We start from the raw sequence: 16,154 nt of genomic DNA, 5'->3' as shown, positions 1-16,154 counted from the left end.
ATGCAGTAGAGAAGGAGTCCACATCACTGGCGAGGGACCTATGAGAGGAGGAACCCAGGCTGCTCTGTTCAAAACCATTGCACAGAGCAGATAAGTATAATATGTTGTTGTTATGTTTGTTATTTAAAAAAATAAATAAAACTTTACACTCACTCTAAGCTATGATATGTATGAATTTTTAAAACGTATATGGGTACACTTTACATTATTATTACTTGTGATATATTTGGGAATCATAACTGTTTAGACATGTGCAGTTCGTTTCAGACGAATTTTCGTTTTTCGGAAATTCGGATGTATCCGAATTTTTGAATTAAAATAGTACTGAATTTAAATGAATCCGAAATAAGGAAATTCGAATTCAGATGAAATTCAAATCGTTTTCGAATTCGAATAGTTTTCATATTCAAATTCAAAAACTATTCGAATAGTTTTCAAATTCGAAAACTTTTCGATTTCCAAAGAGAATAAAATAGAATAGAAAATAAAGGAATAAAATAGTAAAAAATAAATAATTTTTTTCTATTCTATTCCTTTATTTTCTATTCTATTTTTGGAAAATGGAAAACTATTCGAATTCGAAAACTATTTGAAATTGATTTGAAAACTTTGAATCGATTCGAAAACTAATAAACAATACGAATCCTGAAAACAAATTAAACAAATTTAACTAAACTAATTTACGAAAATGAAGGAATCGAAACGAAAAAAAACTAAACAAATGTTTTCGTTCCGCACATGTCTATAACTGTGTCATGTAACATGTAAACATGCAGTGAAATACTTCTGTTCATGGATTTTTCCAATGACTTCAGCTGACCAAGATGTTTTGAATACCATCTCTGAGACAGAGACGGGGTTCCATGAGGTGACAAGCATGACCCATAATAAACTGTATGTATTGAGAAATACGGTTCATATTAGTGACAGTTGTTTTGCGTATCATTCTCTTTATTTAGGAAAATAATTGCAGCTGAAATGTTTATAATTACAAAATTCTGTATTAACTTAATTTAGAGGATCAAGCTGTACAAGCATACTTTCTTTTTTAGTATCCATTTCTATTAAAGATTTGCGACGATCTTGCTGCAGCCAGTAAAGCATCTCTGTTTTGTCCCACTTCATTTTTTCAGTGTACGGCCTGCCCTGCAATAGGTAAGAATATTGATTGTTAGCAATTAGCTCCAGTATTTGTAATTAGGGCTGGTGGATTTGAGGCTGTTCTTATATGGGCATGAAGATTGCACTTCTGTGTGGAGTTTGAGGGCAGTAAGCAGCTGTCTGTGGACCTCTGTTCGCCAGCACAAGGTCTCACATTAAAATGTAACCTGATGTACAGACCTGTGTTGTCATCCACCAACCTGAAGTACAGACCTGTGTTGTCATCCATCAACCTTATGTACAGACCTGTGTTGACATCCACCAACCTGAAGTACAGACCTGTGTTGCCATCCACCAACCTGAAGTACAGACCTGTGTTGTCATCCATCAACCTTATGTACAGACCTGTGTTGTCATCCATCAACCTTATGTACAGACCTGTGTTGACATCCACCAACCTGAAGTACAGACCTGTGTTGACATCCACCAACCTGAAGTACAGACCTGTGTTGCCATCCACTAACCTGAAGTACAGACCTGTGTTGACATCCACTAACCTGATGTACAGACCTGTGTTGACATCCACTAACCTGATGTACAGACCTGTGTTGACATCCACTAACCTGATGTACAGACCTGTGTTGCCATCCACTAACCTGAAGTACAGACCTGTGTTGCCATCCACTAACCTGAAGTACAGACCTGTGTTGCCATCCACTAACCTGATGTACAGACCTGTGTTGCCATCCACTAACCTGATGTACAGACCTGTGTTGACATCCACTAACCTGATGTACAGACCTGTGTTGACATCCACTAACCTGATGTACAGACCTGTGTTGCCATCCACTAACCTGATGTACAGACCTGTGTTGCCATCCACTAACCTGAAGTACAGACCTGTGTTGCCATCCACTAACCTGAAGTACAGACCTGTGTTGCCATCCACTAACCTGAAGTACAGACCTGTGTTGCCATCCACTAACCTGATGTACAGACCTGTGTTGCCATCCACTAACCTGAAGTACAGACCTGTGTTGCCATCCACTAACCTGAAGTACAGACCTGTGTTGCCATCCACTAACCTGATGTACAGACCTGTGTTGCCATTCACTAACCTGAAGTACAGACCTGTGTTGCCATCCACCAACCTGAAGTACAGACCTGTGTTGCCATCCACCAACCTGAAGTACAGACCTGTGTTGTCATCCACTAACCTGAAGTACAGACCTGCGTTGCCATCCACTAACTTGAAGTACAGACCTGTGTTGACATCCACCAACCTGAGGTACAGACCTGTGTTGCCATCCACCAACCTGATGTACAGACCTGTGTTGCCATCCACTAACCTGAAGTACAGACCTGTGTTGCCATCCACCAACCTGATGTACAGACCTGTGTTGCCATCCACCAACCTGAAGTACAGACCTGTGTTGCCATCCACTAACCTGAAGTGCAGACCTGTGTTGCCATCCACTAACCTGAAGTACAGACCTGTGTTGACATCCACCAACCTGAAGTACAGACCTGTGTTGCCATCCACCAACCTGATGTACAGACCTGTGTTGCCATCCACCAACCTGAAGTACAGACCTGTGTTGCCATCCACCAACCTGAAGTACAGACCTGTGTTGCCATCCACTAACCTGAAGTACAGACCTGTGTTGCCATCCACTAACCTGAAGTACAGACCTGTTTTGACATCCACCAACCTGAAGTACAGACCTGTGTTGCCATCCACCAACCTGAAGTACAGACCTGTGTTGACATCCACCAACCTGAAGTACAGACCTGTGTTGACATCCACCAACCTGAAGTACAGACCTGTGCTGACATCTACCAACCTGAAGTACAGACCTGTGTTGCCATCCACCAACCTGATGTACAGACCTGTGTTGCCATCCACCAACCTGAAGTACAGACCTGTGTTGCCATCCACCAACCTGAAGTACAGACCTGTGTTGCCATTCACTAACCTGAAGTACAGACCTGTGTTGCCATCCACCAACCTGAAGTACAGACCTGTGTTGCCACCCACTAACCTGAAGTACAGACCTGTGTTGACATCCACCAACCTGAAGTACAGACCTGTGTTGCCATCCACTAACCTGAAGTACAGACCTGTGTTGCCATCCACTAACCTGAAGTACAGACCTGTGTTGACATCCACCAACCTGAAGTACAGACCTGTGTTGACATCCACCAACCTGATGTACAGACCTGTGTTGCCATCCACTAACCTGAAGTACAGACCTGTGTTGACATCCACCAACCTGAAGTACAGACCTGTGTTGCCATCCACCAACCTGATGTACAGACCTGTGTTGCCATCCACCAACCTGAAGTACAGACCTGTGTTGCCATTCACTAACCTGAAGTACAGACCTGTGTTGCCATTCACCAACCTGAAGTACAGACCTGTGTTGCCATCCACTAACCTGATGTACAGACCTGTGTTGACATCCACTAACCTGATGTACAGACCTGTGTTGCCATCCACTAACCTGAAGTACAGACCTGTTTTCCCATCCACTAACCTGAAGTACAGACCTGTGCTGCCATCCACCAACCTGAAGTACAGACCTGTGTTGACATCCACCAACCTGAAGTACAGACCTGTGTTGACATCCACCAACCTGAAGTACAGACCTGTGTTGCCATACACTAACCTGAAGTACAGACCTGTGTTGCCATCCACCAACCTGAAGTACAGACCTGTGTTGCCATCCACTAACCTGAAGTACAGACCTGTGTTGACATCCACCAACCTGAAGTACAGACCTGTGTTGACATCCACCAACCTGATGTACAGACCTGTGTTGCCATCCACTAACCTGAAGTACAGACCTGTGTTGACATCCACCAACCTGAAGTACAGACCTGTGTTGCCATCCACCAACCTGATGTACAGACCTGTGTTGCCATCCACCAACCTGAAGTACAGACCTGTGTTGCCATTCACTAACCTGAAGTACAGACCTGTGTTGCCATTCACTAACCTGAAGTACAGACCTGTGTTGCCATCCACTAACCTGATGTACAGACCTGTGTTGACATCCACTAACCTGATGTACAGACCTGTGTTGCCATCCACTAACCTGAAGTACAGACCTGTTTTCCCATCCACTAACCTGAAGTACAGACCTGTGCTGCCATCCACCAACCTGAAGTACAGACCTGTGTTGACATCCACCAACCTGAAGTACAGACCTGTGTTGACATCCACCAACCTGAAGTACAGACCTGTGTTGCCATACACTAACCTGAAGTACAGACCTGTGTTGCCATCCACCAACCTGAAGTACAGACCTGTGTTGCCATCCACTAACCTGAAGTACAGACCTGTGTTGACATCCACCAACCTGAAGTACAGACCTGTGTTGACATCCACCAACCTGATGTACAGACCTGTGTTGCCATCCACTAACCTGAAGTACAGACCTGTGTTGACATCCACCAACCTGAAGTACAGACCTGTGTTGCCATCCACCAACCTGATGTACAGACCTGTGTTGCCATCCACCAACCTGAAGTACAGACCTGTGTTGCCATCCACTAACCTGAAGTACAGACCTGTGTTGACATCTACCAACCTGAAGTACAGACCTGTGTTGCCATCCACCAACCTGATGTACAGACCTGTGTTGCCATCCACTAACCTGAAGTACAGACCTGTGTTGCCATCCACCAACCTGAAGTACAGACCTGTGTTGCCATCCACTAACCTGAAGTACAGACCTGTGTTGCCATCCACTAACCTGAAGTACAGACCTGTGTTGACATCCACCAACCTGAAGTACAGACCTGTGTTGACATCCACCAACCTGATGTACAGACCTGTGTTGCCATCCACTAACCTGAAGTACAGACCTGTGTTGACATCCACCAACCTGAAGTACAGACCTGTGTTGCCATCCACCAACCTGATGTACAGACCTGTGTTGCCATCCACCAACCTGAAGTACAGACCTGTGTTGCCATCCACCAACCTGATGTACAGACCTGTGTTGCCATCCACCAACCTGAAGTACAGACCTGTGTTGCCATCCACCAACCTGAAGTACAGACCTGTGTTGCCATTCACTAACCTGAAGTACAGACCTGTGTTGCCATCCACTAACCTGAAGTACAGACCTGTGTTGCCACCCACTAACCTGAAGTACAGACCTGTGTTGACATCCACCAACCTGAAGTACAGACCTGTGTTGCCATCCACCAACCTGATGTACAGACCTGTGTTGCCATCCACTAACCTGAAGTACAGACCTGTGTTGCCATCCACCAACCTGAAGTACAGACCTGTGTTGCCATCCACTAACCTGAAGTACAGACCTGTGTTGCCATCCACTAACCTGAAGTACAGACCTGTGTTGACATCCACCAACCTGAAGTACAGACCTGTGTTGACATCCACCAACCTGATGTACAGACCTGTGTTGCCATCCACTAACCTGAAGTACAGACCTGTGTTGACATCCACCAACCTGAAGTACAGACCTGTGTTGCCATCCACCAACCTGATGTACAGACCTGTGTTGCCATCCACCAACCTGAAGTACAGACCTGTGTTGCCATTCACTAACCTGAAGTACAGACCTGTGTTGCCATTCACCAACCTGAAGTACAGACCTGTGTTGCCATCCACTAACCTGATGTACAGACCTGTGTTGACATCCACTAACCTGATGTACAGACCTGTGTTGCCATCCACTAACCTGAAGTACAGACCTGTTTTCCCATCCACTAACCTGAAGTACAGACCTGTGCTGCCATCCACCAACCTGAAGTACAGACCTGTGTTGACATCCACTAACCTGAAGTACAGACCTGTGTTGACATCTACCAACCTGAAGTACAGACCTGTGTTGCCATCCACCAACCTGATGTACAGACCTGTGTTGCCATCCACTAACCTGAAGTACAGACCTGTGTTGCCATCCACCAACCTGAAGTACAGACCTGTGTTGCCATCCACTAACCTGAAGTACAGACCTGTGTTGACATCCACCAACCTGAAGTACAGACCTGTGTTGACATCCACCAACCTGATGTACAGACCTGTGTTGCCATCCACTAACCTGAAGTACAGACCTGTGTTGACATCCACCAACCTGAAGTACAGACCTGTGTTGCCATCCACCAACCTGATGTACAGACATGTGTTGCCATCCACCAACCTGAAGTACAGACCTGTGTTGTCATCCATCAACCTTATGTACAGACCTGTGTTGTCATCCACCAACCTGAAGTACAGACCTGTGTTGTCATCCATCAACCTTATGTACAGACCTGTGTTGACATCCACCAACCTGAAGTACAGACCTGTGTTGCCATCCACCAACCTGAAGTACAGACCTGTGTTGTCATCCATCAACCTTATGTACAGACCTGTGTTGACATCCACCAACCTGAAGTACAGACCTGTGTTGACATCCACCAACCTGAAGTACAGACCTGTGTTGCCATCCACTAACCTGAAGTACAGACCTGTGTTGACATCCACTAACCTGATGTACAGACCTGTGTTGACATCCACTAACCTGATGTACAGACCTGTGTTGACATCCACTAACCTGATGTACAGACCTGTGTTGCCATCCACTAACCTGATGTACAGACCTGTGTTGCCATCCACTAACCTGAAGTACAGACCTGTGTTGCCATCCACTAACCTGAAGTACAGACCTGTGTTGCCATCCACTAACCTGATGTACAGACCTGTGTTGCCATCCACTAACCTGATGTACAGACCTGTGTTGACATCCACTAACCTGATGTACAGACCTGTGTTGACATCCACTAACCTGATGTACAGACCTGTGTTGCCATCCACTAACCTGATGTACAGACCTGTGTTGCCATCCACTAACCTGAAGTACAGACCTGTGTTGCCATCCACTAACCTGAAGTACAGACCTGTGTTGCCATCCACTAACCTGAAGTACAGACCTGTGTTGCCATCCACTAACCTGATGTACAGACCTGTGTTGCCATCCACTAACCTGAAGTACAGACCTGTGTTGCCATCCACTAACCTGAAGTACAGACCTGTGTTGCCATCCACTAACCTGATGTACAGACCTGTGTTGCCATTCACTAACCTGAAGTACAGACCTGTGTTGCCATCCACCAACCTGAAGTACAGACCTGTGTTGCCATCCACCAACCTGAAGTACAGACCTGTGTTGTCATCCACTAACCTGAAGTACAGACCTGCGTTGCCATCCACTAACTTGAAGTACAGACCTGTGTTGACATCCACCAACCTGAGGTACAGACCTGTGTTGCCATCCACCAACCTGATGTACAGACCTGTGTTGCCATCCACTAACCTGAAGTACAGACCTGTGTTGCCATCCACCAACCTGATGTACAGACCTGTGTTGCCATCCACCAACCTGAAGTACAGACCTGTGTTGCCATCCACTAACCTGAAGTGCAGACCTGTGTTGCCATCCACTAACCTGAAGTACAGACCTGTGTTGACATCCACCAACCTGAAGTACAGACCTGTGTTGCCATCCACCAACCTGATGTACAGACCTGTGTTGCCATCCACCAACCTGAAGTACAGACCTGTGTTGCCATCCACCAACCTGAAGTACAGACCTGTGTTGCCATCCACTAACCTGAAGTACAGACCTGTGTTGCCATCCACTAACCTGAAGTACAGACCTGTTTTGACATCCACCAACCTGAAGTACAGACCTGTGTTGCCATCCACCAACCTGAAGTACAGACCTGTGTTGACATCCACCAACCTGAAGTACAGACCTGTGTTGACATCCACCAACCTGAAGTACAGACCTGTGCTGACATCTACCAACCTGAAGTACAGACCTGTGTTGCCATCCACCAACCTGATGTACAGACCTGTGTTGCCATCCACCAACCTGAAGTACAGACCTGTGTTGCCATCCACCAACCTGATGTACAGACCTGTGTTGCCATCCACTAACCTGATGTACAGACCTGTGTTGCCATCCACCAACCTGAAGTACAGACCTGTGTTGCCATCCACTAACCTGAAGTACAGACCTGTGTTGCCATCCACTAACCTGAAGTACAGACCTGTGTTGACATCCACCAACCTGAAGTACAGACCTGTGTTGACATCCACCAACCTGATGTACAGACCTGTGTTGCCATCCACTAACCTGAAGTACAGACCTGTGTTGACATCCACCAACCTGAAGTACAGACCTGTGTTGCCATCCACCAACCTGATGTACAGACCTGTGTTGCCATCCACCAACCTGAAGTACAGACCTGTGTTGCCATTCACTAACCTGAAGTACAGACCTGTGTTGCCATTCACCAACCTGAAGTACAGACCTGTGTTGCCATCCACTAACCTGATGTACAGACCTGTGTTGACATCCACTAACCTGATGTACAGACCTGTGTTGCCATCCACTAACCTGAAGTACAGACCTGTTTTCCCATCCACTAACCTGAAGTACAGACCTGTGCTGCCATCCACCAACCTGAAGTACAGACCTGTGTTGACATCCACCAACCTGAAGTACAGACCTGTGTTGACATCCACCAACCTGAAGTACAGACCTGTGTTGCCATACACTAACCTGAAGTACAGACCTGTGTTGCCATCCACCAACCTGAAGTACAGACCTGTGTTGCCATCCACTAACCTGAAGTACAGACCTGTGTTGACATCCACCAACCTGAAGTACAGACCTGTGTTGACATCCACCAACCTGATGTACAGACCTGTGTTGCCATCCACTAACCTGAAGTACAGACCTGTGTTGACATCCACCAACCTGAAGTACAGACCTGTGTTGCCATCCACCAACCTGATGTACAGACCTGTGTTGCCATCCACCAACCTGAAGTACAGACCTGTGTTGCCATCCACTAACCTGAAGTACAGACCTGTGTTGACATCTACCAACCTGAAGTACAGACCTGTGTTGCCATCCACCAACCTGATGTACAGACCTGTGTTGCCATCCACTAACCTGAAGTACAGACCTGTGTTGACATCCACCAACCTGAAGTACAGACCTGTGTTGCCATCCACCAACCTGATGTACAGACCTGTTTTGCCATCCACCAACCTGAAGTACAGACCTGTGTTGCCATTCACTAACCTGAAGTACAGACCTGTGTTGCCATTCACCAACCTGAAGTACAGACCTGTGTTGCCATCCACTAACCTGATGTACAGACCTGTGTTGACATCCACTAACCTGATGTACAGACCTGTGTTGCCATCCACTAACCTGAAGTACAGACCTGTTTTCCCATCCACTAACCTGAAGTACAGACCTGTGCTGCCATCCACCAACCTGAAGTACAGACCTGTGTTGACATCCACCAACCTGAAGTACAGACCTGTGTTGACATCCACCAACCTGAAGTACAGACCTGTGTTGCCATACACTAACCTGAAGTACAGACCTGTGTTGCCATCCACCAACCTGAAGTACAGACCTGTGTTGCCATCCACTAACCTGAAGTACAGACCTGTGTTGACATCCACCAACCTGAAGTACAGACCTGTGTTGACATCCACCAACCTGATGTACAGACCTGTGTTGCCATCCACTAACCTGAAGTACAGACCTGTGTTGACATCCACCAACCTGAAGTACAGACCTGTGTTGCCATCCACCAACCTGATGTACAGACCTGTGTTGCCATCCACCAACCTGAAGTACAGACCTGTGTTGCCATCCACTAACCTGAAGTACAGACCTGTGTTGACATCTACCAACCTGAAGTACAGACCTGTGTTGCCATCCACCAACCTGATGTACAGACCTGTGTTGCCATCCACTAACCTGAAGTACAGACCTGTGTTGCCATCCACCAACCTGAAGTACAGACCTGTCTTGCCATCCACTAACCTGAAGTACAGACCTGTGTTGCCATCCACTAACCTGAAGTACAGACCTGTGTTGACATCCACCAACCTGAAGTACAGACCTGTGTTGACATCCACCAACCTGATGTACAGACCTGTGTTGCCATCCACTAACCTGAAGTACAGACCTGTGTTGACATCCACCAACCTGAAGTACAGACCTGTGTTGCCATCCACCAACCTGATGTACAGACCTGTGTTGCCATCCACCAACCTGAAGTACAGACCTGTGTTGCCATCCACCAACCTGATGTACAGACCTGTGTTGCCATCCACCAACCTGAAGTACAGACCTGTGTTGCCATCCACCAACCTGAAGTACAGACCTGTGTTGCCATTCACTAACCTGAAGTACAGACCTGTGTTGCCATCCACTAACCTGAAGTACAGACCTGTGTTGCCACCCACTAACCTGAAGTACAGACCTGTGTTGACATCCACCAACCTGAAGTACAGAGCTGTGTTGCCATCCACCAACCTGATGTACAGACCTGTGTTGCCATCCACTAACCTGAAGTACAGACCTGTGTTGCCATCCACCAACCTGAAGTACAGACCTGTGTTGCCATCCACTAACCTGAAGTACAGACCTGTGTTGCCATCCACTAACCTGAAGTACAGACCTGTGTTGACATCCACCAACCTGAAGTACAGACCTGTGTTGACATCCACCAACCTGATGTACAGACCTGTGTTGCCATCCACTAACCTGAAGTACAGACCTGTGTTGACATCCACCAACCTGAAGTACAGACCTGTGTTGCCATCCACCAACCTGATGTACAGACCTGTGTTGCCATCCACCAACCTGAAGTACAGACCTGTGTTGCCATTCACTAACCTGAAGTACAGACCTGTGTTGCCATTCACCAACCTGAAGTACAGACCTGTGTTGCCATCCACTAACCTGATGTACAGACCTGTGTTGACATCCACTAACCTGATGTACAGACCTGTGTTGCCATCCACTAACCTGAAGTACAGACCTGTTTTCCCATCCACTAACCTGAAGTACAGACCTGTGCTGCCATCCACCAACCTGAAGTACAGACCTGTGTTGACATCCACTAACCTGAAGTACAGACCTGTGTTGACATCTACCAACCTGAAGTACAGACCTGTGTTGCCATCCACCAACCTGATGTACAGACCTGTGTTGCCATCCACTAACCTGAAGTACAGACCTGTGTTGCCATCCACCAACCTGAAGTACAGACCTGTGTTGCCATCCACTAACCTGAAGTACAGACCTGTGTTGCCATCCACTAACCTGAAGTACAGACCTGTGTTGACATCCACCAACCTGAAGTACAGACCTGTGTTGACATCCACCAACCTGATGTACAGACCTGTGTTGCCATCCACTAACCTGAAGTACAGACCTGTGTTGACATCCACCAACCTGAAGTACAGACCTGTGTTGCCATCCACCAACCTGATGTACAGACATGTGTTGCCATCCACCAACCTGAAGTACAGACCTGTGTTGCCATCCACCAACCTGATGTACAGACCTGTGTTGCCATCCACCAACCTGAAGTACAGACCTGTGTTGCCATTCACTAACCTGAAGTACAGACCTGTGTTGCCATCCACCAACCTGAAGTACAGACCTGTGTTGCCACCCACTAACCTGAAGTACAGACCTGTGTTGACATCCACCAACCTGAAGTACAGACCTGTGTTGCCATCCACCAACCTGATGTACAGACCTGTGTTGCCATCCACTAACCTGAAGTACAGACCTGTGTTGCCATCCACCAACCTGAAGTACAGACCTGTGTTGCCATCCACTAACCTGAAGTACAGACCTGTGTTGCCATCCACTAACCTGAAGTACAGACCTGTGTTGACATCCACCAACCTGAAGTACAGACCTGTGTTGACATCCACCAACCTGATGTACAGACCTGTGTTGCCATCCACTAACCTGAAGTACAGACCTGTGTTGACATCCACCAACCTGAAGTACAGACCTGTGTTGCCATCCACCAACCTGATGTAGAGACCTGTGTTGCCATCCACCAACCTGAAGTACAGACCTGTGTTGCCATTCACTAACCTGAAGTACAGACCTGTGTTGCCATTCACCAACCTGAAGTACAGACCTGTGTTGCCATCCACTAACCTGATGTACAGACCTGTGTTGACATCCACTAACCTGATGTACAGACCTGTGTTGCCATCCACTAACCTGAAGTACAGACCTGTTTTCCCATCCACTAACCTGAAGTACAGACCTGTGCTGCCATCCACCAACCTGAAGTACAGACCTGTGTTGACATCCACCAACCTGAAGTACAGACCTGTGTTGACATCCACCAACCTGAAGTACAGACCTGTGTTGCCATACACTAACCTGAAGTACAGACCTGTGTTGCCATCCACCAACCTGAAGTACAGACCTGTGTTGCCATCCACTAACCTGAAGTACAGACCTGTGTTGACATCCACCAACCTGAAGTACAGACCTGTGTTGACATCCACCAACCTGATGTACAGACCTGTGTTGCCATCCACTAACCTGAAGTACAGACCTGTGTTGACATCCACCAACCTGAAGTACAGACCTGTGTTGCCATCCACCAACCTGATGTACAGACCTGTGTTGACATCCACCAACCTGAAGTACAGACCTGTGTTGCCATCCACTAACCTGAAGTACAGACCTGTGTTGACATCTACCAACCTGAAGTACAGACCTGTGTTGCCATCCACCAACCTGATGTACAGACCTGTGTTGCCATCCACTAACCTGAAGTACAGACCTGTGTTGCCATCCACCAACCTGAAGTACAGACCTGTGTTGCCATCCACTAACCTGAAGTACAGACCTGTGTTGCCATCCACTAACCTGAAGTACAGACCTGTGTTGACATCCACCAACCTGAAGTACAGACCTGTGTTGACATCCACCAACCTGATGTACAGACCTGTGTTGCCATCCACTAACCTGAAGTACAGACCTGTGTTGACATCCACCAACCTGAAGTACAGACCTGTGTTGCCATCCACCAACCTGATGTACAGACCTGTGTTGCCATCCACCAACCTGAAGTACAGACCTGTGTTGCCATTCACTAACCTGAAGTACAGACCTGTGTTGCCATTCACCAACCTGAAGTACAGACCTGTGTTGCCATCCACTAACCTGATGTACAGACCTGTGTTGACATCCACTAACCTGAAGTACAGACCTGTTTTCCCATCCACTAACCTGAAGTACAGACCTGTGTTGCCATCCACCAACCTGAAGTACAGACCTGTGTTGCCATCCACCAACCTGAAGTACAGACCTGTGTTGCCATCCACTAACCTGAAGTACAGACCTGTGTTGCCATCCACTAACCTGAAGTACAGACCTGTTTTCCCATCCCCTAACCTGAAGTACAGACCTGTGTTGCCATCCACTAACCTGAAGTACAGACCTGTGTTGCCATCCACCAACCTGAAGTACAGACCTGTGTTGCCATCCACTAACCTGAAGTACAGACCTGTTTTGCCATCCACTAACCTGAAGTACAGACCTGTGTTGACATCCACCAACCTGATGTACAGACCTGTGTTGCCATCCACTAACCTGAAGTACAGACCTGTGTTGCCATCCACTAACCTGAAGTACAGACCTGTGTTGCCATTCACTAACCTGAAGTACAGACCTGTGTTGCCATCCACTAACCTGAAGTACAGACCTGTTTTGCCATCCACTAACCTGAAGTACAGACCTGTGTTGACATCCACCAACCTGAAGTACAGACCTGTGTTGCCATCCACCAACCTGAAGTACAGACCTGTGTTGCCATTCACTAACCTGAAGTACAGACCTGTGTTGCCTTCCACCAACCTGAAGTACAGACCTGTGTTGCCATCCACTAACCTGATGTACAGACCTGTGTTGACATCCACTAACCTGATGTACAGACCTGTGTTGCCATCCACTAACCTGAAGTACAGACCTGTTTTCCCATCCACCAACCTGAAGTACAGACCTGTGTTGCCATACACCAACCTGAAGTACAGACCTGTGTTGACATCCACTAACCTGATGTACAGACCTGTGTTGCCATCCACTAACCTGAAGTACAGACCTGTGTTGCCATCCACTAACCTGAAGTACAGACCTGTGTTGCCATCCACCAACCTGATGTACAGACCTGTGTTGCCATCCACTAACCTGAAGTACAGACCTGTGTTGCCATCCACTAACCTGAAGTACAGACCTGTGTTGCCATCCACTAACCTGAAGTACAGACCTGTGTTGACATCCACTAACCTGATGTACAGATCTGTGTTGACATCCACCAACCTGAAGTACAGACCTGTGTTGCCATCCACCAACCTGAAGTACAGACCTGTGTTGACATCCACTAACCTGATGTACAGACCTGTGTTGCCATCCACTAACCTGAAGTACAGACCTGTGTTGCCATCCACCAACCTGAAGTACAGACCTGTGTTGCCATCCACCAACCTGATGTACAGACCTGTGTTGCCATCCACTAACCTGAAGTACAGACCTGTGTTGCCATCCACCAACCTGAAGTACAGACCTGTGTTGCCATCCACCAACCTGATGTACAGACCTGTGTTGTCATCCACCAACCTGAAGTACAGACCTGTGTTGTCATCCATCAACCTTATGTACAGACCTGTGTTGTCATCCACCAACCTGAAGTACAGACCTGTGTTGTCATCCATCAACCTTATGTACAGACCTGTGTTGACATCCACCAACCTAAAGTACAGACCTGTGTTGCCATCCACCAACCTGAAGTACAGACCTGTGTTGTCATCCATCAACCTTATGTACAGACCTGTGTTGACATCCACCAACCTGAAGTACAGACCTGTGTTGACATCCACCAACCTGAAGTACAGACCTGTGTTGCCATCCACTAACCTGAAGTACAGACCTGTGTTGACATCCACTAACCTGATGTACAGACCTGTGTTGACATCCACTAACCTGATGTACAGACCTGTGTTGACATCCACTAACCTGATGTACAGACCTGTGTTGCCATTCACTAACCTGAAGTACAGACCTGTGTTGCCATCCACTAACCTGAAGTACAGACCTGTGTTGCCATCCACCAACCTGAAGTACAGACCTGTGTTGCCATCCACCAACCTGATGTACAGACCTGTGTTGCCATCCACTAACCTGAAGTACAGACCTGTGTTGCCATCCACCAACCTGAAGTACAGACCTGTGTTGCCATCCACCAACCTGATGTACAGACCTGTGTTGCCATCCACTAACCTGAAGTACAGACCTGTGTTGCCATCCACTAACCTGAAGTACAGACCTGTGTTGCCATCCACTAACCTGAAGTACAGACCTGTGTTGCCATTCACTAACCTGAAGTACAGACCTGTGTTGCCATCCACCAACCTGATGTACAGACCTGTGTTGACATCCACTAACCTGATGTACAGACCTGTGTTGACATCCACTAACCTGATGTACAGACCTGTGTTGCCATTCACTAACCTGAAGTACAGACCTGTGTTGCCATCCACTAACCTGATGTACAGACCTGTGTTGCCATCCACTAACCTGAAGTACAGACCTGTGTTGCCATCCACTAACCTGATGTACAGACCTGTGTTGCCATTCACTAACCTGAAGTACAGACCTGTGTTGCCATCCACTAACCTGAAGTACAGACCTGTGTTGCCATCCACCAACCTGAAGTACAGACCTGTGTTGCCATCCACCAACCTGAAGTACAGACCTGTGTTGTCATCCACTAACCTGAAGTACAGACCTGTGTTGCCATCCACTAACTTGAAGTACAGACCTGTGTTGACATCCACCAACCTGATGTACAGACCTGTGTTGCCATCCACCAACCTGATGTACAGACCTGTGTTGCCATCCACTAACCTGAAGTACAGACCTGTGTTGCCATCCACCAACCTGAAGTACAGACCTGTGTTGCCATCCACTAACCTGAAGTACAGACCTGTGTTGACATCCACTAACCTGATGTACAGATCTGTGTTGACATCCACCAACCTGAAGTACAGACCTGTGTTACCATCCACCAACCTGAAGTACAGACCTGTGTTGACATCCACTAACCTGATGTACAGACCTGTGTTGCCATCCACTAACCTGAAGTACAGACCTGTGTTGCCATCCACCAACCTGAAGTAC

The 16,154-nt window shown here is 47.3% G+C and overlaps 1 protein-coding gene across 1 annotated transcript in view; it reads right to left on the bottom strand.

Annotated features, from left to right (window-relative positions):
• Positions 1-612: 612 nt before the first annotated feature.
• CCDC87 (coiled-coil domain containing 87) overlaps positions 613-16,154 on the bottom strand; it is a 111,502-nt gene continuing 95,960 nt past the window's right edge. Inside the window, exon 21 of the mRNA XM_073620397.1 lies at positions 613-1,146. Within this exon, the coding sequence (XP_073476498.1) occupies positions 1,009-1,146 (138 nt within the window). The 3' untranslated portion in view covers positions 613-1,008. The remainder of the gene's footprint in view (positions 1,147-16,154) is intronic.

The sequence above is a fragment of the Aquarana catesbeiana genome, linkage group LG03 (assembly GCF_042186555.1).
Source record: "Aquarana catesbeiana isolate 2022-GZ linkage group LG03, ASM4218655v1, whole genome shotgun sequence".
NCBI classification, from domain to species: Eukaryota; Metazoa; Chordata; class Amphibia; order Anura; family Ranidae; genus Aquarana; species Aquarana catesbeiana.
Note: the sequence above shows the minus strand (reverse complement) of the source record. Positions and strands in the feature narration are given on the sequence as shown.